Source organism: Nicotiana tomentosiformis, chromosome 5 (assembly GCF_000390325.3).
Source record: "Nicotiana tomentosiformis chromosome 5, ASM39032v3, whole genome shotgun sequence".
Lineage (NCBI taxonomy): Eukaryota > Viridiplantae > Streptophyta > Magnoliopsida > Solanales > Solanaceae > Nicotiana > Nicotiana tomentosiformis.
The window spans coordinates 78,536,418-78,558,606 of NC_090816.1; the positions used below are offsets into that span (position 1 = coordinate 78,536,418).

Below are 22,189 nucleotides of genomic sequence, written 5' to 3' on the forward strand. Positions count from 1 at the left end.
AAAAGGACGTCAGTACGAATAATTTACCGAGTATGTAAGGCATGTAAATCAGTGTATAAAGGACATGAAAGAAACATGGAATAAAGAAATCAACTTGTAAGTCTGTATAGCTCTATAAATCATGAAATATTTATAATGTCATGCATATGCGTATAAATGTCATATGATGCATATGTATATGCGTACATAACATCATCAAGCCTCTGCGGGCATCTCACCATATCATCTCGGCCTCTGTGGGCGTAATCATCAACGTATACCAACTGATCAAGTGGTGCTGCATATATAATGCCGTAACCTTTTCCCATAGCCCATATACATATAATATATGCATATATAACGCCATTTGGTCATGGGTATTGTACATGTATAAATGAATGTAATGCATAATGAAATAAGTCAATAAGATCTCTCGGAATGTCATAAGATCAATATGCCTTCGGATAAACTTTATCAACTTATGTATTTTCTGAGACCCATGAACAGACAATATAATAATTGGATACATGGTGAATCAAGAACATAGGCACCCCTAGTACTTTTTTGAATAGAGACATTTATGAAAGGTGCACATTTGCTCGTTTCATTTGTATCACATGGATCATGCCAAAAGGAAAGAAGGGATAACCTTAACATACTTGGTCTTAACCCACTGGCTCAAGAGCGCAACTCAAATCCACTTCAGGATCTATGCAATAACAAGAATAATACTATTGTCAAACATTCGAACAATTCTCTTAATCGCATAACGGAAGATAACCTATCCTACAATGAAATGGACCTGATTTCCCCTGCTCTTATCATTCCCTCAAGCCTACCATAGGCAAGGTAATACAACAACACAACTAGTAACTCCCACAACAAGTTTTACAACCCAAACTATGATACAACGAGCGGCAAGCTCGGCTACGATTATCAAACATACTTCTCCAATATTTCTTTCCTTTAAAGCACATACAAATGATAACTACAACTATATATCCAAGTTACTCCAATGATATCCAGGCATAACACAACTTCGAACATTACCTAATAGCCGACACAATAACAACAACGTCAAAATGCGATTTTTCGCTATTAATTCCAAAATTCTCATTTCACAATTTAGCCATGACCTAGACGAATTTAAATATACCAAGGAGAGGAAAATTCTTACCTTATTTTTCAAGAAATACTCTTATTCCACCTTACTTCACATCAAAGAAAGCCCGAATTAACCAATGCGCCAAAATGGAACAACGAGATCGAGATGGTGCACAAAACCCATATATTGTCTTTGAGAAAGATTACACTCTTCTTCCATAAATTACCAACTCACGTTGCTGCTACTACATTATAAATTCACATTGATGCTATATCCCTTGTGATGTAGTACTGCTTCTATATATAATTTCCAAAGATAAAAGGTTGCTTCAAATTTTTCTACTTCTTGTGAAAATAAAGGAACCAAAATAGTTGTTGCCTAGTTTTATTTATGAAACACCATATTTAGCTAAAGTGATAAGGGGATCATATTTGCTACAATTATTTCTCATAAGAAGAGTACAAAGAGTGTTTTTATCCATCATGGTTTGTGGGGTTCACCCACCTCTTCATTATATCATTATATCACCAACTTCTTCCAAATGTCCGCTCATAAATCCTATAAAGGACATTAGTCATATGTTACATTTTTTCATGGCTCCACGTAGACATGACAATATTATACTTATTCTAAAATAACTTATACTCAAGGTGTTGACATGAATTCTCCAAATGAAAGAATTAATCATTAACTAAAAAGATGTTGAACGTTGTTAATTTATTCTCCGCACAAAATGAAGTGTAAATGTTATAAGTAGCTTTTGCCAAAATGAAAGTAAGTGGACATTTAATTCTTGGATCATGCCAAAAGAATAAAGGATTAGCCTTAACATACCTTACTTGATGAATTTATCAACCAGTTTTACTTGGGCTAGCCAAGAACAATTTTTGCTTCTTCTAAATCTTTGAACAAGAACCAAGCACTCCTTATGATAATGGTGTATTTTATGTTACTGAACATATGGAGTATTATGTTGTGATCACCATGTTTTTGTTATGTTTATAAAATAAGAAAATTCTCGAAAATAGAAGAAAAGATTGCAGCATTCTTTTTATATCTCAAAATAACAAAGAAAGAATAAAATGAAAGGATTAAGGGATAAGGATATTCCTTGCCTTTATACGTGTAATCAATGCACTTTAAGTGCTATGACTCATATATGCACACTTAGTGTCACCCTTGACTTAAATAATGCCATGTGGCAGCCCACCAAAACTCCTCATCCACTTAATCCCAATATTTAATCAATTAACCACATAATTAAATTCTAAGTCTCTTTTCACTTAAATACTAATATACTTCATATACCATAATATCATGGTCATGTGGTATAGCACTAGTCCATAAATACGGGGTATTATAGTTTCGACCATTTTTCATCCCAAAATGACAAACTTCGACGAAACTCATTTTATTCGATTCATTTGCCCTCTGACCTTCACGACTTTACTTATCACTTGTTATAAATAGCATAAATATTTATAACCCCAAAAATAATCTTGTCCTTAAACTTATGTCAATTATCATTACGACAAATCCAATGTTCAAAAGTACGGGATGTAACATGGCTAATCAAATGCAAGGGATATGCGTGGAAAGAGAGACACGAATGCAGCAATACTTAAAAAAGGTGCGAGACCTGTTGCATCAATTCCGAGTGTGGAAAGACATTCAATTCCAAGAGAAGAGAATGCAGAAGTAGATGTGTTGTCAAACCTAGGATCAATCGAGATGTGAAAAATTCCAAAAATGCAATCAGGTGCATTTATTTCATCCAACACTTGATCAAACCAGGAATGAGGTAAATTTTAATAATTTAACATGGGATTAGAGAAATGAATTCCTGAATTATTTGCAGTATGGAATACTACCTGAGTACAGAATGCAATCCTAATGGTTACTAGTGCGAGCAACTTGATAGTGTTTGATAGAAGGAAATATGCATTGAAAAACATTCGGTGGACCTCTAGGTAGATACCTTGGGCCCTCACAAACTGAATATGTGATGCGAGAAGTAAATGAAGGCCATTATGAAAATCACGTAGGTGGAAGATCATTGGTAAAAATGCTAATAAGAGTAGGATATTATTGGCCAAAAATGAACAATGAAGCGAAAATCCTCGTAAGAAGGTTCAATAAATGTCAACGGTATGCAAATAATATGCATTAACTGGCAAAATTGCTCCATTCAGCTATCGCACCGTGGCTATTTATGAAATGAGGGATGAATATCGTAGGTTTTTTAGCGGAAGCACCAGGAAAGGTACTGTTTTTATTAATTTTAACTGATTATTTTCTAAGTGGGTGGAAGCATGTGCCTTCAAATAGGAACGAGAAAAAGAAGTTATAGACTTCATTTGGAAGAATATAATTTGTAGATTCGGGGTTCCAAAAGAGATCGTATGTGATAATGGACCGCAGTTTGTGGGATAAAAACAACCGAATTTTTCAAATGCTGGAAAATCAACAGAATTACGTCATCGCCATATCTTCCCGTAGCTAATGGGCAGGCATAGCGACAAATAAGATAATTGTCAATAGTATGAAGAAATATTTAAAAGTAGCAAAAGGCAGGTGGCCTGAGGTGCTTCCAGGGGTATTATGGGCTTATAGAACGACATCCGAAATCAGTACGGGAGAAACTCCATTCTCACTTATTTACCGTATCGAGGCCTTAATCCCGGTGGAAATAGGAGAGCCAAGCCTGAGGATTAAAGATATGAATGAATTACCCAATGATGAGGAACTTCGTACAAATATGGATTGGGCAGAAGAACAAAGGGAGTTAGCTTCAATATGGATGGCAACTCAAAAGCAAAGGATAGGACGATATTATAACAGAAAGGAAAATCTTTGATATTTCAAGATTGGGGACTTCGTCCTTAGGAAGGTATTTCAGTCAACAGAGGTTGTATATGCAGGGAAATTAGACCCGAGTTGGGAAGGACCATAACGAGTCTAAGGCATTGCTAGAAAAGGAGCACACGAGTTGGAGACTATGGATGAGAAACTATTACCTTCCAATTAGAATGCAATATACTTGAAAAAGTATTACTTTTGAGCAAGTACCCACAATCAGGTATCTCTTAATTCATTATTTATTTGTTCATATAAAGTTTACTAACTATTTTAGATGACAGGTGTTGACGGCCAATTCCCCCCCCCTCCCCCCCCGTAAAAATTCTTTAAAAATTAATTTATTCATTCTTAATAATTTACAATGAATGTTTTGAAAGTATCTTTTTATCAATAAATATACCTATTTTTACAAAATCGATTAAGTATTAGTTTTGAAATTAATAACCTAGTACTAACATTATGTAATTATAAATATACTTACTACTTTTTATATCATTGAGGTAATTTCTAAAATACACTATCTAGGCTTTATAACTATTTTAATGAATTATTTCTCAAATTCTGATTAATTAGATTATTATGTTCAAATTAGTGTTATAATTTAGAAGATAAAGTATTTCAAAAATAATTAATTATAATAATTAATAGTATGTTTGGTAATTATAATTTTACTATATTTTTGTGAAAATAATTAAGGTTGTTTAAATTAATTTTAAAAGGGTTAGAAGACCAAAAGGCTACAATTGCAAATCTCCAACTAAACACAAGATGACCATTTGTTAAATTAATTTTGGCCCAATACCAGGCCCAACTCCTCATCTGACCCAGTCCAAACGACCCCTCCATTCCAGGTTGGCGATCCACGTCTATCTGCCTAAACCGATCAGAGCACGCCACGTCACTCACCTCTCTCACTCACAAAGGAAGCCAATGAATCTGGAACATTGATCTTACAGATCAACGACCCACATTTTATACTCATTTTTTCTTTATTTATAGTACTCCACTGGACTTGATCTCAACCGTCCAAATCCAACAATCCAACGGCCATGACTTTCTCATATTTTAATTCTTTAATGCCCAAATTATCAAGGTCGTTGATCAATAGATCCAATGGCCCAGATCTCATCTCTCTTTATTAAACTCAGAGACCATTCTAACCTACCCAAAATCCTAATCATTCTTCATCTCACTTGGCCACCTCTCTTTCCATTTCCCCTCTCTTTTTCTCTCAATCTCACAAACCAATCAGTCACCAAACCTTGCACAAATTAGTGCAAGGTCATAAATCGATTAGAGATTTCATCTCCTTTGCCTTCTGAATCCAAGAATCCCGCTGTTATTTCCCCTTTTGCTCACTAAATCTGAGCCATCAGAGACTAACCTCTCAAGCTTGAAACACTATTCCGTCTTTTCTTTCAAATCAAACTCAGAGTCAAATTGCTTCGTCCCTAGGCTATGAAATTTTAGACAAGATTCCCCTTCTCATTGATAGACATTTAAAACCCCAAATTCAAAAACCCTAAACCAAATCGTGCAAGGGTCAAATCTCTTAGACCCACTTCCGTTTTGCTAAATCTATGGCATGCATGAGCATATCTCAAAATCTAATCATGATTATTCGAGGTCCAGAGGTCAAACGCGGTGACCTCTGGACATTGAAGATTTATTCGAAGGTCCTTGCCTTCAAGGGTCGACTTCTCTCCTCTCAGGTAAAAACCCTTACTGATTTTCACCTCTGTCTCTCATATTTCCACTCGATTTTGCTTACATCAACTGGTAATCGTCATCTTCCACTATCCGATTTGAATTCTCTAAAACCCTAGAAACTTCAATAGCCACTATAAATAGGATCATTTAATGTTCTCACCTATCATCACGAACCACTGAAGAAAACACAAACATTGCAATCATCTAAGAAATTTAGAGTTCAAAGCCTAGGTTTTCTTAATGTTCTCTCTTTCGTTTGCAGAGTACTATCGCTGGTTCAACTTGAGTTTCCTGGGACCTTAAGTAACTGAGAAAGAGCTTTGTTTGGTCTGCTGCTCTAAAAAAGGTCATCACATCTCTCATTCTTCTCTTTTGCTCATCTTTTTTGAATGCTACAAATCTATTAGTTATATTCTGAGTATTACAGTTATTTTATGGTATTCAGTATGTTAATGCTTGTGTTCTGATAAGATTAATGGCTACTTGTGATTATTTGTCCTACGTTGAGTCTTTAATCAATGATTGATTAAACCATTAATTAATTCATGTTGATCTTTGTTCCTAAATTTCCATAGTCTACATGTTTAAGTTATTATGTGTTCATGTTCGCATGAACTTCATAGCTTTTCATTGATCTGCAGTAACTTGTATCCTTATCTGTTGCATCTTTGTAGTTTGTGAGTCTTGAAGTTGAGCTTATTATTTGATAACCACAACTAAGATAAATCTGAAGGTGTTTAAGTTTATATCCTCTGTCTCTTGACCTTAAGCATGAACTCCAAGTCTTTATATATTTTCTTCTCTACTTATGTTTGTTAAACTATCTCTGAGTTTCCATTATGGTCTTTTTGTTGTTACTTCTGTTGACCTACTTTTGTTTGAATTAAACTCTCTTCTCTTCTCCAGTAATCCTATTGTACACATATGTTAAGGTTAAGTTATCTTTCCTCATAACACAGTCATGATCCTGTTTCTTCTCTTTGTTATAAAGACTACTAACTGGTTAGGTTGAACTTAATTGTTTTCTTGATTAGTCAACATCTTCAACCGCATGCTTACTTGGTATCATACCTCCTGTCTCTAATCCTTTAGGTTTCTTCTCTTTGTTATAAAGACTACTAACTGGTTAGGTTGAACTTAATTGTTTTCTTGATTAGTCAATATCTTCAACCGCATGCTTACTTGGTATCATACCTCCTGTCTCTAATCCTTTAGGGTTATCATTGATCTTTAAAAACTGACATGCATTTATCTTTTAAAATTGTCTTCCCTAAAAGGATCTAGTTACCCTGCTACAACCAAATGATAACTTGTAAAAACAGAAGCATGATCATTTTCATATTCAAGTACCAACCTAGACATAAGTTTGAGTTAAACCTATTCTCATGCAATTTCTTTCCTTTATCTTTAACTCTTTCCCCTCATGTCATGCTTAATCCAATTCTACAATATGTGTAAAGTTTCCCCTATTTACATAGAATCATCATTGATTTGAAGTATTTAAGTAGTTAACTAAATACTACATGTTCTTGCTTAGTTCTTGATTTCATACCTTGTCCTGAACCACTCCAGTCCTTTCCCCATTGCTAATTTTAAAACCAAAATCTGACTCCCTAATATCTTATAAGGGCCTTTACTGATGCTATTTGATCATGATGATTTGTTTGAAGTCAAAACTATTAGGAATATAATTCTTTAGAGATCCTTAAGGATTTCATATTTTAATCTGTGAACTTGTAGACTTATTGAAAGGCTTGATCATGTCCTAGATGTCTTTGACAACCTCTGTAAATGATTAGTCATGACTGTGTTGCCTGAATTTTCATTGCTGACTCTCTTTAAAAATGTTAAGATGGTAGTATCAACCTATGGATGTGCTGAAAGCAAAATCAATCATCTCACACTAGGTTTGCCATACATAAGAAACCTCTGTATATACTGAGTTGTTGTTGTATAGCTTTGCCTTTCTTTGGAATATTGCTTTGCTCTAAATTTAGACTTTTGTAGTATGCTTATGATGCTTCTATGCCTCACCTGTATGTGTTTCAAAGTAAGATCTTTAGAATTCATGTGATATATGTTTGTTTGATAATCCAGTGTGGACTTTATGTTCTTATGTTAGGAGGGAAAGTATAAATATGTGGTTGGTAATGCTATAGCATTTAATTTACATTGAAAGGGCCTCATTGGCATTTAAACTCCTAAGGAAAATATGTTGTTAGTGTTTAAGGGTATTTTAGAGTGGAGTTCAACTCTAGGTTGAGCTGCCCTCCCCAACACAAGCATTGCCCTAGGCCTTGAGTCCCTTGGAAACTTTAAAGTGTCGGAGGATTCAAAGGGAGCATCGACCTTTAGTGGGATTTCCTCCTTATCCCTTAATTCATTGACACATTTAGTTCTTTGGGGGTTTAATGTTTAATGACAACGAACGGTTTTCAATGTGAATTATTTGCTAAGTAGAACCCCCACGTTAATATAATTTCCCACAGTATTGATTATTTTCTTGTTCCAATTGTTAGTTTATGTATATGTCATATATGTTTTGAATATGTTGATAATGTGGGTTATACCTCTAATGACCTTTTTTTTTGGACATGTATACATTTAGGCATGCTGAGTTCCTAAGGGATTCAGGCCCAAATCATCTTTGTTGCATCTTTGAAGAGTCCAGTCCGCTATAGCCAAGCCTCTCAATTGCTGGGCCTACCTTATTGAGGCCCAACCATCAGAGTCCAGTCCTCCTTCCCTTACTACTCATTATTTCCATAGCGAGCTTACTGCTTTCATTATTTTCGCTTGCTGCCTTTGTTGTCTTATCATATTTCGTTACCATGTATTCAACACTCATATATTAGATTATGTGCTTTATCTTCATACTTCATACCACATGAAACATAGGAAAACCTTAACTAATATAGGACTTAAAGGAAATTAGCTAGTAATTATTCCTCGCCCCCGCTAATTATAACTTGTTCATCTTGTACACTCACCTTTCTTAAAGATTTTGAAGCTCAGGCCTCTAATCAAAAGTAGCATCCCGTTTTCAAAAGGAAATCAGAAAAGAATCGTTGGGTTTTACTAACATGGAATGAAATCAGATTTTCTCATAAAAGGAATAAGGTACTGTCGTCTCAAGTGAGTTTTCAAAGATCGCTCCATTTAGATTTTCAAACCAAGGTACATTTAGAATCACTTTCCTACAAACATCTTTTATAATTACACTAGCATATATTCTTCAAAGTACTTACTTTCATAATTTAATAATGACAAGCCTTAAAATATGGACTATTTTCAGAACTCTCTCAACCTTCATAACTCTTTTACAATATCTCATCCTTCTTGAGTCTTACATATACACACCCTTTAACATATAGTAAGCCATGCCTTATTAGTAATTAAGCATAGTATAAATAATTGATTCCTTAAAAATAGTCTAAGTCCTATGGAGCTACCTCAGGTAGATTTTAACGGGTGTTTAATACCTTCCCCTTAGAAGAATAAAAACCCTTACACATAATCTCAACGGTTTATAGACCTATAAAGAATATGACTTGGTAATTAAATAGGTACCCTATTATACCTTTAAATATTAGGTGGCGACTCTCTTTCATCAACAACGGAGAAATCACAAGTTGAATCATGTCTTGACTAGTGCAAAATAGGGTGCAACAACATGGCGACTCTGTTGGGGATATCACACTTAGGTTTTCACCATAGTAGACTTAGACTAATTTGGCCTCTAGATTTATTTTCTTTGATTATAGTTGAAATTGTAATTACATGCTTACCTGCTTTATTTTCTCTTTATATTTATTTGCTCTTTATGATTATCATGCTTATTGTTGCTACACCTTTGTTTGTTACTGCTTTATACACACTATTATTACATTTCTTCCAATCGAGTCTTGGTCGTACACTATCACACACAATGGCACGCGAGGGTTGTCTTTTACACCCATCTGAACCTTCTTTTCAAAACTCTCTAGTTTCAGAGAATGGTTTTGTCAGGTCAACTGACATAACTTCTTGCAGCTTTCAGTCCAACTCAAAAGTAGGACACACTCTACTCTAGTAAAATAGGTCATACTGCATAAACCTTAGGTGAGTCGGTCCTTGGTACCGACACACAATTAGAAAAGCCACCCTGATGTCAACGGGCCATACACCCAATGACATAATTTCTGTGGAAAGACAAACAAACATGACAAGACACTTAAGGATCTGAAGCAAACACTTACCCAAATATCTTTCTTTTACCCACCTCATAAAATGAAAATCAACCAAAACATCCCTGAAATTAGCATGGTAATGGGAGCACAGCATAAGTTGAAACAGTGGTGGAAGAATATTCGTCGGGAACACGGAGATGAGGTTCAGACGCACCTCGAGGCATTAACTGCATTGATGAACATCCGAGCAGACAAGGTGCTCACTCGCTTGTTGGTAGAGTTTTGGGATCCGGCTAAGGTGGTGGTGTACATATTTGTCGACTGTGAGTTAGTACCGACATTGGAAGAAGTCAAAAGTTTTACGGAGCTTCCATTCAACAGAAGAAAGCCAGTATTTCCAGTTACTATGCCCAGTTACCGGTTCTTGGATTCCTTTGGCCTTGCCAACAACAGAAGCCTCAGAAGTATCGACGACGGATGGGTGAGCCTCAACCAGATGTTCGACAGATTTGGGCACCATGAAAGCTACAAATGGTATTCAGGGGTGTTTCAATGTGACCAGGCGACGTGGGAGAGTCTCAGGCCTATCACTTTTGCAATGGCAATGTTAGGATTATTGCTTTTCCCGTAGTGAAGGGGTCATATCAACATCAACCTGTTACTAGTGGTCCTGGAAACCTTCTGTGGTAATCTTCAAGCTACTCTGGTGCCGATGGTGTTAGCTGAGATACTGAGAGCTTTGTCCGCATGTGCACGAAGGTATGATTTCATTAAGGATTGTAACTTGTTGCTTCATATCTGGGCTACCGAACACTTCTTCCAGCGAGAGGCCACCATCAACTACTTCGTGAGTGTAAGAAATATGATCCGCATCCATAATAAAATAATGAGACACTGGATTTCCCCACACGGGCAAGAAGAATGGAGGGAAACGCTGACCAATCTGACAGGAGAATGGATCAACTGGAAACTCTCTTGGTTAGGTGGAAGGTCAATCTTGAGGACTCCTCAGAAGTACTTTATTGAGTTGATCGTACTGGAAGGCATTCAACCATACTCACCCCTGTGGGTCCTCAGACAATTCGGGATGATCCAGGATGTGCCTCTGTGGACAAGGACAGCACTATATGAGGATGAGTACAATGGACAGATCCTAATTCCAAGGATAAGAAGATCGCAAGAAGAGTGGAATGACCTGGTAACAATGCCTATGGGTCAAAACTCATGGTGCAATCCCGAGTATTACGTCTTGATTAACGAAGAAGATGAATTAGCCCACCCAAGCAAAGAGGGTATAGCCTGGTTAGAGGACGCGGTGGTTGCTTTGCAGATTTACCATGAGATCCTGCCGCATTATCTTGTGACCACTTTAATGCATCGTCAGGTGGTCCCAAGATCCCTTGACCACATGTTTCCACCTGTTGAAGATAATGATCAGGTAGTGGAGTACATCTAGATAGAATCAAGCACAGAGCCAGAAGAAGATCCGGAGGAGTAGTCTGAATTCGACGACGATGAGAAGGAGTTTGAGGAGGATCCGGAAGAAGAGCCATAAGAAGAGAAGGACATAGGAAATGACTTAGGGGATGGTTATTAGAGTTTGTTGATTTCCTCTCTTTCCCACTTTGTACCTTTATCCCTAGTTTTCTCTTTTACTTTCCAAAAGGGCGAATTGTCCAAGCCCATACAGTTCTATGAAACAATGATGTAATCATTGTTCCCACTTGTATCAGTCCAAATTATCAATGAAAATAAATTACTTCGGATCTAAATGTGTCAAGTCTAAACGACTGTCAAATATCTATAAATTAGACCCACCTCTAGTAATGAGAGGTCCCCGCAAATTCTTGCAACGCACTAGCTGTAATGCATGAATTATCCGCTTTGTGTGATTTCCTACTCGTATAAATGAAGAAACTGACTCTTGTTCCTTTTCTTTTATTTCTTCTTATTTTCCTTTTGCTTTATTATCACCCCAAAAAAGAAAAGAAAGTTGGTTTGTGTCGACCAAAACTGGCGGAGCCACCATATAATCTAAGGTCAAAGGGAAAGATGTTAGCCGCAGAAGACCCAACTGAACATGCTATGGTCATAGCCGACAGCCCGGGGTGATCGGGGGAAAAAGACAACACTAGAATTCGCGTGGTTGGTCTAGGAAATGGAATCCTTAAGGGAGAAGGTACAGCATATCAGAGAACGGGTGCACGTGGTTGTGACAACAATTCCTCAGCCACCTAGATTCCCTTCTTTGGTTTCACTTCCAGATCACTTTCCTTCCACATCACGCCAAAATAACAACACCCCAACTTCAACTCCCACTACTCAAGTCATACCTCCAGTAACCCCCGCTAACCCACAAAATCCCCCTATTCACACTCCTTATGTACCACAATATACTTAGGCATCACAGAACCTACCTATTACCACTAATCCAACTACCCCACCTCGTGACATAGTCATTTTCACCACTAACCAGCACATACCTATGGCACATACCGCCACCCATGAGCGGTAGTTCCCCCTGTATATGACATTTTTGAACCTACCTTTACTGCACCTGTTACGGTCAGCGTGCCTTACGAGATTTACCAACACGCCGAGATAGATAGATAAGCCAGGCATAAGGAAGAAGAGTCAGTATCTGAGCAGTTACAAATGTTGAGAAGGCAAATGAAGAGTCTCCAAGTCGCCCGAGGAAGTGAAAGTTTGGACTACGAGGATCTGTGTATTCATCCAGATGTGGATATGCCAGCAGGTTACAAACCCCCAAAGTTCGATATCATCAATGGGACAGGGGACCCCCAAGCACATTTGAGGGCATATTTGTCACAAGTTAGTCGGAGTGGGGAGGAACGAGAAGCTAAGGATGAAATTATTTATAAGAAGTTTGACGGGAGAAGAACTCACCTGGTATACTCGATAGGATCCACGAAATTGGAGAACTTGGCAAGATATGGCGGAGGACTTCATGAATCATTTTCGATTCAATACAAAGATCACTCCTGACCGGTTCGCACTAGTGAACCTGTAGAAAAAACCATCTGAGTCATTCTAAGAATATGCACGATGGTGGAGGTCGGAGGCTTCCATGGCTCAAGCTCCGCTGGATGACAGTGAACTAACCATGTATTTCATTAGAGCCCAAGAGGGAATATACTTTGAAATGATTATGGGAATGATGGGACAAAAGTTCCCCGAACTAGTCAAGATGGGAGATTTCTTAGAAGAGGGCATAAAATCTGGTAAAGTACAATCCATGGTAGCACTATAAACAGCCAGCAAGGCCATCCAGTCAGGGTCTATAGGTAGCGGAAAGAAGAAGAAAGAGGAGGTCTCAACAGTCGTCCCTTACTACCAACCCAACCCATATCACGGAAGAACCTATTATTCCCCAAACAACCACTCACCACCCACTTACGCTCCAGTCTATAATACCCAACCATATTACCACCCTCAACCACAATACAACCCTCCTCGAGCCAATAACAACAAAAACCCATAACGACTGTATGCTCCCGTCCAAACCACCACTCATCAGAATCGACATGCTTATGCACCATGCCCTAATCCCAACTTTTAAGAGAGGGGTCCAAGAACTTATACCCCGATTGCTAAGCCTCTGGCCTAATTGTTCTAAGGGTTTAGAAGAGCGGGATGGATACACCCAATAGAAGGAAGGGTTCCTGAACATCCCTCCAAATATTTTGATGCCACTAAAAGATGCGTGTACCATTCCAATGTACTTGGACACGATACTGAAGATTGTTTCAAGTTGAAAATGAAATTTAAACCTTGATCAAGAGCAGAGCCATTCAGTGCACTCTGGCACCACCTAATGTGAATGGCAACCTACTGACAAATCATCAAAACTAGGGAGCTAACATGATCATATAAGACGAATAGTATGACCTGAAGGGAACAATTGTCACTATAGGAAATGCAGAAGCCGCAAGGATACCTCCTTAAAAGGCTCCGATCATTATAGTACAACTAAGGCCTACAGTGATGGTTCAGACTTATCTGTAGCAACCTGCCGATGCTACTCGAGACAAAGAAGATCGGGAGTACAAAGCTATCCCATGGACATACCTGCAAAAGGGAAAGGCCAAAATGACAGACTCTGTCATAGCCCGTGGTATGACTAGGTGTGGGAGATGTTACGCCCCTGAAGAAGTCAATCGAGGAAATCCAAGGAGAGAACAAATTCCAATGAGGAACATAACCGAACCAGAAGCCGATGAGTGTTGGAAAAGAATGTCAAGCAAAGAGTATTCCTTAGAAGAACAGTTGAAGAAAACTCCAACACAAATATCTATCATGAATCTATTAATGAGCTCCGATAGTCATAAGGACGCCCTGTTAAAAGTACTAAGTGGGGTAAGTGTACCCAGTAACACCACTAGCGAGGCGTTGGCCATGATAATTGGGAAAATGGTCGAAGCAGACATGATCACTTCCAGAAGAGACGAACTTTCTATCGAAGGTGCAAGTCACAACAAGGCTCTTTACATCACAGTCAAATGCGGGGACAAAGTGGTGTCCCGGGTGCTGGTCGATGCAGGGTCAGGAGTCAACATTTGTTTGCTTTCCACCCTCCGAGAGTTAGGAATTAATTTGAGGGAAGTCAAGGAAAGCAGCATAAGGGTGAGAGCCTTTGATGGTTCACAAAAGGATGTTATTGGAGAAATTTATCTAGCTTTGCAAATCGGGTCGGTCGATTTTTTGGTGTTGTTCCAAGTGATGGACATCTCCTCTTCCTACAACTTGCTGTTAGGCAGGACCTGGATATATATGGCAGGGGTTTTGCCATCTACTTTGCACCAATGCATAAAATCCGAGTGAGGATGCCAAGAGATCGTGGTTCATGGCAAGTGGAGTCACTCCGCCTATTTGTAGTATGTTGTTCCATTCATTGAAGGGCTGGACGGAGTTGCCTTCCATGCTATGGAAATCATGCAGACTACTGAGATGTAGAAGACTGAACAAAATTTGGATATGCAGTCGCCATATAGATCCAAGATGGCTATGAGGGAGATGATGAAATATGGATACATACAAGGAACAGGGTTGGGATCCAAGTCAGATGGAATCACAAAGCCAATTGAACCTAATTGGCAGAAAGCAAGGGCTGGCATTGGATATCAGCCTCCAGAAGGAAAAGCTCGCACCATTAGCTCCGGGAAAAAGGTTTTGTGCCAGAGCATGTTGAAAGTTTGGGACAGAGTTCAGTACCCGAAGATGATATCATCGACGGGATGGGAAAGCTATTCGTGAATATGATTGAAGAATGGTGTGAAGGAACTGACATCAAGACACCGACTATCAGGGATACTGAACCAGTGGAAGAGCAGCATAATTGGACTGCCAGTCCATCTTTGGTTATCCGGGAGTCTTGGTAGTATGGAACTATAAAAGTTTTCTTTTGAAAAGAGCACGGTCAATTGAGGAATGTACTATGTCTGTACATTTTTGTCATTTGCCTCTTGTGAACGCTTAAGACATTCCCCTTTTGATGAAATAAGAAGAATTATTTTCTTAAATATTGCAACTTTGTTTTACCACTTTATTTATACTTAGCTTTCCTTTTAAGTAATCAAACCGATAAAAACTATGTTCCACGAGTATGACATGTAGCGAAATCGTTGAGCGCAACGACCCGGATTCCGAGGAATATGATGAGAGTATAATTCCAGACAATCTCCCGCAGGAGATCCAACAACTCGAGAGTCAGAAAAAGCCCAACCTTGAATAAATGGAGGTGGTCAATCTTGGAAGCGAAGAAGATGTAAAAGAAATCAGAATCAGCATTCATCTAGAAGCCGAGTTGAAGGAAAAAATGATTGAGCTCCTCCGACAGTACGTCGACGTGTTCGCATGGTCCTATGATGACATGCCAGGATTAAGCACTGACATTGTCTCGTATTGACTGCCTATTGACCTTGTCAGACCGCCAGTCAAGTAGAAGCCCAGAAAATTCAAACCTCATTTAAGTCTGATGATAAAGGAAAAAGTGACCAAACAAATAGAAGCAAATGTAGTAAGGATCACTAACTATCCAAGTTGGTTGGCAAACATCGTCCCAGTGCCCAAGAAAGATAGAAAGATCAGAATATGTGTGGACTACCGAGATCTCAACAAAGTTACTCCAAAGGACGATTTCCCTCTGCCAAACATCCACAACCTCATCGACAACTGCGTGAAGCATGAAATACAATCATTTGAGGATTGTTTCGCTGGATACCATCAAATCCTAATGCACGAAGAAGATGCAGAGAAGACAGTTTTCACCATGCCTTGGGGAGTCTATTGTTATAGAGTTATGTCGTTTGGTCTCAAGAACGGCGTCTCCATCTACATGAGGACCATGAAGACCCTCTTTCATGATATGATTCATAAGTAGAATGAAGTGTATGTGGATGACGGCATCATAAAGTCACGAAAGAGCTCGGAGCACTTGGACGACTTGAGGAAATTTTTCGAACGCCTGCGAAGGTATAGTTTGAAGTTGAACCCAGCAAAGTGTGTGTTCGGAGTCCCCGCTGGAAAACTATTAGGTTTCATTGTAAGCACGAAGGGGATAGAACTGGATCCATCAAAAATCAAGGCCATCCAGGAATTACCGCCACCAAAGAGCAAGAAAGGTGTCATGAGTTTCCTGGGAAGATTGAATTACATCAGTCGTTTCATAGCCCAGACCACGGTAATTTATGAACCCATTTTCAGGCTGCTGAAGAAGGATGCTGCCACAAAATGGATAAAAGAGTGTCAGAAAGCCTTCGACAGAATCAAAGAGTATGTTTCAAACCTGCCAGTGTTGGTTCCCCCTGAACCAGGGAAACCATTATTACTGAATTGGTCAGCATGATGGAATTAGGAGAAAAAGGCAGGTCATCTACTACTTAAGCAAGTAGTTCAGGCCATGCGAGGCCAAGTATACCCTGATAGAATACACTTGTTGTGCTCTGACTTGGATTGCTCAAAAGATAAGGCATTATATGTCGGCATAGACTACGCATCTGATATCTCGGCTTGACCCGCTCAAGTATATTTTTCAGAAGCCAATGCCTACCGAAAAGCTAGCTAAATAGAAAATTCTCCTCAACGAATTTGACATTGTGTACATAACTCAGAAGGCCATCAAAGGACAAGCTTTAGCCGACCACCTCACCAAGAATCCAGTGGATGGAGATTACGAACTGCTTACCAAGTATTTCCCCAATGAAGAAGTACTATTTGCCGGGGAGGATATTACAGAATCATACCCTGGGTGGAGAATATTTTTTGATGGGGACGCAAACTTCAAAGGAGTCGGGATTGGGGCAGTCCTGATTTCAGAATCTGGACAACACTATCTGGCATCGGCAAAGATAAGATTCCCTTGTACCAATAATATGGCTGAATACGAAGCATGCATCCTTGGGATCGGAATGGAAGTCGACATGAACGTCAAAGAACTTTTGGTCTTAGGAGACTCTGATTTATTGATACATCAAGTCTAATGGGAATGGTCCACTAAGAATGTCAAGATACTTCCATACCTACACTGTGTGAAAGAGTTGTGCAAGAAGTTCACAAAGATTGAGTTCAAGCATGTCCTCAGGATTCAGAACAAGTTCGCTGACGCCCTTGCAACCCTATCATCTATGATTCAGCATCCAGACAACAATTACATCAACCCTATAGAGGTAGAGACCAGGGATCAACATGCCTATTTGTCACGACCCGACCTCGAGGAGCGCAACTAGTGCTCAACCGAGATAACCCGGCCGAGCAAGCATGTTAGATTTCTTTCTACCCAAACTCACCTGTGAATAAAAAGGAGATATATTCTTAATAATTAAACACTGAGAGTATTTCATAAACAACCCCAACTCCATTACCATTAGTTACTCTATTTTTAAGTCTTAAAATACAAACACTTTCATAGTTTGAAGTGGACCATATAATACACATATTACATTACTATCTTGACTTTCCCATAACAAATACACAACCCATACTATGTCTACGGAGCCTCTAATAAATACAAAAGAGTACAATGATAGTGCCGGCAACAAGGCTTCCGCTATACCTCAAAATATAATACACACGGAAAACAAGATGCACGACCCCAAAAATGAAGTGGGGCTCACCAAGTCAGTTGGAAAGAGAGTGTACCACTATCACTGGTTAATGCCTCCCGCTATGGAACCACTTGCACCCATTAAAGATGCAGTGCCCCCGGCAAAAAGGACGTTAGTACATGTCGAATAGTACTAGTATGAAAACCAAAACACCTATTCAAGAACTTGGAAATACAATATGAATATGATGAATCATGGTAATAATAAAAGGGCTTAGATAGTCGTTAAAGTCAAAGAAAATTTTATTAAGAGCTTCCAATAACATTTATAGCTTTTAAGCCGAGGATCCTCTGTAACCCCCCTTACACAAAACGGCCAAGTCGCCTCACCCCAATGTATGCAGGTGGAGGAGCAATCACAATACCATAAACTCTACACAAAGCGGCCATGCCGTCTCACCCCAATGTATGTGGGTAGAGGTGTAATCACAATACCACAACTTTACACAAAGCGGGCCTGCTGCCTCACCCCAATGTATGTGGGTGGAGGTATAATCACAATACCACAATTTAGATTCCTAAAACGATAATAGTTTGTACAAAGAATTCTTTTCCAATCAACTGCTTGGCACCTTCGGACTTAACAAGTGTAAGTTCATAAGGTTTCATCGTATGAGAAATAAGTGTTTGATACATTGATTCCATACAATGTTTTCTTCCCTAAAGGGGTATAACATAATTAAGTCACAATAGAAAATCTTTAACACATGAGGGTTCGGACACGTTATGCAATTTGAGAGTCAATTTACTAGGTCGAACATCCCACCTCAACAGTGTTTCAAGTTCGACTACACATGATAAAGTTTTGCAAGGATTCGAGAATTTCTATTCTAGAAGAAGCGTTTAGCCTTCATACCTGGAAAGAGCTTTCCTTGGTGTAACAATAACATCCTAATACTTCTAACGATGTTAATCTATAGAAGAGGGGAGCATTACAAGCATGATTAGATGAATTCGTATGGCAAAAGCTGCTACAGCGATGACCCAACCTTCCCTCAACTAATTCAAGAATAAAATCACCCAACATGGTTCAACAACTTTCCCACAGTCTCTATTTGCTCATGCATGTGATAAATCTACCCTCATCACCCATAATCAACCCAAACCCGAAATTGGAGAATTGGGGGAAGAAATTCTTGCCTTTTTGAAGCCCTAGCAAGTTCCTTTTGATGAAATTCCAAGGTTTGATCAAAGTAGAGTAGTGAAATCCTTAGTCCTCCCTTTCCTCTCTCTAGAATAGCTCTCTCCTCTCTCTAAAATGTCAGGTAGTCCCCCAAAAATGAACCTTCGGAATAGATAGACAAAATGGGGGTCGGGTTATAAAATTAGATAAATGAAGCCCCGATGTAGATCTGCGGTCGCATATGCGACCGCATAACACTTCTGCGGTCCGCAAAATGGACCGCATAATGGCCTTCTAGAACTGGGCATTTCTGCTTCACTCTACGAGAGGTCTGCGTTTCTGCAGTCACTTAATGGACCACAGAACCTCCTTCCAAATTTTCTCATGCTGGTTCTGCGATGGGATCTACGGCCCGCAAAACGGTTCTGCGGCCGCATAATGGTCCTCAAAATTGGCAAATCTATCTGCTTCATTCCGTGGCCGATCTGCGGCCCGAGAACTTCCATGTTCCGCAAATGTTTTTCCTTCAACTCCTCGATGCACTAAGCAACCCCAAAAATTCGTATCGCGACGAGCGTGCGAGCTGCAAAGAATTTCTACAATCCTTAAACACATTAACTTACCTCGGCACCACAAAACCTCGGGTTCTAGGTAAATTTTCACAGGGCATTGCACTACTGCTTCCATGTAAATGAAGAACCAGATGGTAAACCATGGTTTTCCGACATCAAGAAATTCTTTGCAACTAGAGAATACCTAGAGGATACTACTAATGGTCAAAAGCGAGGCCTTAGGAGGCTGGCAAACCACATTTTCCTCAACGGGGAAGTCCTGTACAGGAGGACCCCATACTTAGGTTGGTTGAGATGAGTAGGCTTTGCTGAAGCCACCAGACTATTAGAGGAAATACATGCAGGGATGTGCGGACCTCACATGAACGGGTTCACATTAGCCAAGAGGATTTTGAGAGTTGGGTACTTTTGGATGACTATGGAAAGCGACAGTATCCGCTACGTGCAGAAGTGTCACCAGTGCCAGATTCACAGAGATTTCATCCGGGCTCCACCAAATGAGTTAAACGTAATGGGTTCACCCTGGCCGTTCGCCGCCTGGAGCATGGACGTGATTGGACCCATAGAGCCTGCAGCATTAAACGGACATCATTTCATCTTGGTGGCTATCAACTATTTCATCAAATGGGTTGAGGAATCTACTTACAAGGCTGTCACAAAGAAGGTAGTGGCAGATTTTGTCCGAAACAACATCGTTTGCAGTTTTGGGATACTGGAGTCTATCATCATTGACAATGTCGCTGACCTCAACAGCGACCTCATGAGAGAAATCTTCGAAAAGTGCAAAATCGTCAACCGCAATTCCACAGCCTACAGACCGCAAATGAATGGGGCAGTCGAGGTAGCCAACAAGAATATCAAGAGGATTCTACGAAAGATAGTGGACAATCATAGACAATGGCACGAGAAGTTACCTTTCGCTTTATTAGGTTATCGCACTACCATGAGAACATTCACTAGGGAAACTCCATACATGTTGGTATATGGCACAGAAGCGTTGATACCCGCAGATGTTGAGATACCGTCCTTAAGAGTCATTCAATAGGCAAAATTGGACGACGCAGAATGGGTACGGGTTAGGCAGGAACAACTCATGCTCATTGATGAGAAAAGGATGAATGCAATATGTCATGGTCAATTATATCAGAACAGGATGGCCAGTGCATTTGGCAAAAGAGTGAAGCCTCGCCAATTCACATCAGGGAAGTTGGTTCTGAAGAAAATCATTCCCCATCAAGAAGAAGCCAAAGGAAAGTTCGCACCAAACGGGCAAGGTCCTTACATGGTTCACCGAGCACTGTCGGGTGGAGCTCTAATCATGGCATAAATGGATGAAAGAGTTAACACGAAGCCTATCAACGCAGATGCAATTAAGAGGTACTATGTCTGAAGACAAAATAGAGTTAGGTTTTTGATGTAACAGAACTACGTTCAACCTGACTTCCCACAGAGGGATACGTAGGCAACCCATGTAGGGTTCTGTTTCTCTCCCCCCCTTTCTCTTGTAATAGAAAAATCAAATATCACTTTTGTATGTTTCTCACGAACTACACCGACTTGATTTCCTCATAAAGAAATATGTAGGCAATCCTCATCGGATTCAGTCGTCTTTTGTAATTGAACTACATTCTGGCTTGATTCCACTTGGATATGTAGGCTATCAGAGTCAGACTCGGCCATTTTCATTCTTAATATAATCATTTTGCATCTATTGTAATCGAACTATGCTTCGACCTAAATCCATTTGGATACGTAGGCTACCTGAGTCAGGCTCGGTCATCTTCATCATATTTTATCATCATCCATGAACTATATGCAAACCTGATTCCGTTTTGGATATGTAGGCAACCTGAAAGTGTTCGGTCATAACCGTAGGAAAAGCCTTGTAACGCATTAGTTCGAATTAGGATGCAATCTCAATAGCAAGCAGCTGTATTGTCAGAAGCATCACCGAAGATCGACATCAACAGGACAAAGCTTTTCAATAGAATACATTCGCGTGTGGAGAATCTTTCGTAACATGTCATAAAACAGAACGACGGCATTTGCCTTAAAAAATAAATTATTTTCAAAAAAAAATTCTAAAAACAAATATACGTATATACCGACATCTGTTCCATCTACCAGACTTCATGGCACGATCATGTTCAAGGCCGGGGCAAACCAACAATGTGGTCGACAGAAACCAATTCCCCACACTGGGGCAAATTATAAATTCGCCACTTGCTTAAGATTATCTCCCTTCCTCCTTTACTAAAATGTTTCTAGTACAGCTAAAGCTAACTCTTGAATCCTCTGCAGGTATGTCGAAATTAGACAGCTGATACAGAAATTTGTACATAGCAAACTGTCTACTCACCTAATCAGAGCACCCTGTACAAATCGAACGTCGGCTTCGCCAATCGAAGTCCTGTATATAGCAAACCATCAGCTCAATCAATCGGAGCGCCTTGTACAAAACAAACGTCGGTTTCACCAACTGGAGCCTTGTATATAGCAAACTGCAAACTTCGCTAACAAAGCAATTCGCATCCCCGCTACGTCATCACG

At 39.4% G+C, this 22,189-nt stretch overlaps 1 protein-coding gene across 1 annotated transcript; it reads left to right on the forward strand.

Moving 5' to 3' along the window:
• Positions 1–20,150: 20,150 nt before the first annotated feature.
• LOC117276688 (uncharacterized) lies at positions 20,151–20,684 on the forward strand. The gene has a single exon (XM_033656021.2). It carries the CDS (start codon positions 20,151–20,153, stop codon positions 20,682–20,684), a length of 534 nt encoding a protein of 177 aa, XP_033511912.2.
• The last annotated feature ends 1,505 nt before the right edge of the window (positions 20,685–22,189 follow it).

Excerpts from the sequence above, each read along its gene's own strand:
- LOC117276688 (XM_033656021.2), top strand. The coding sequence starts at position 20,151 with ATGGGTTCACCCTGGCCGTTCGCCGCCTGGAGCATGGACGTGATTGGA.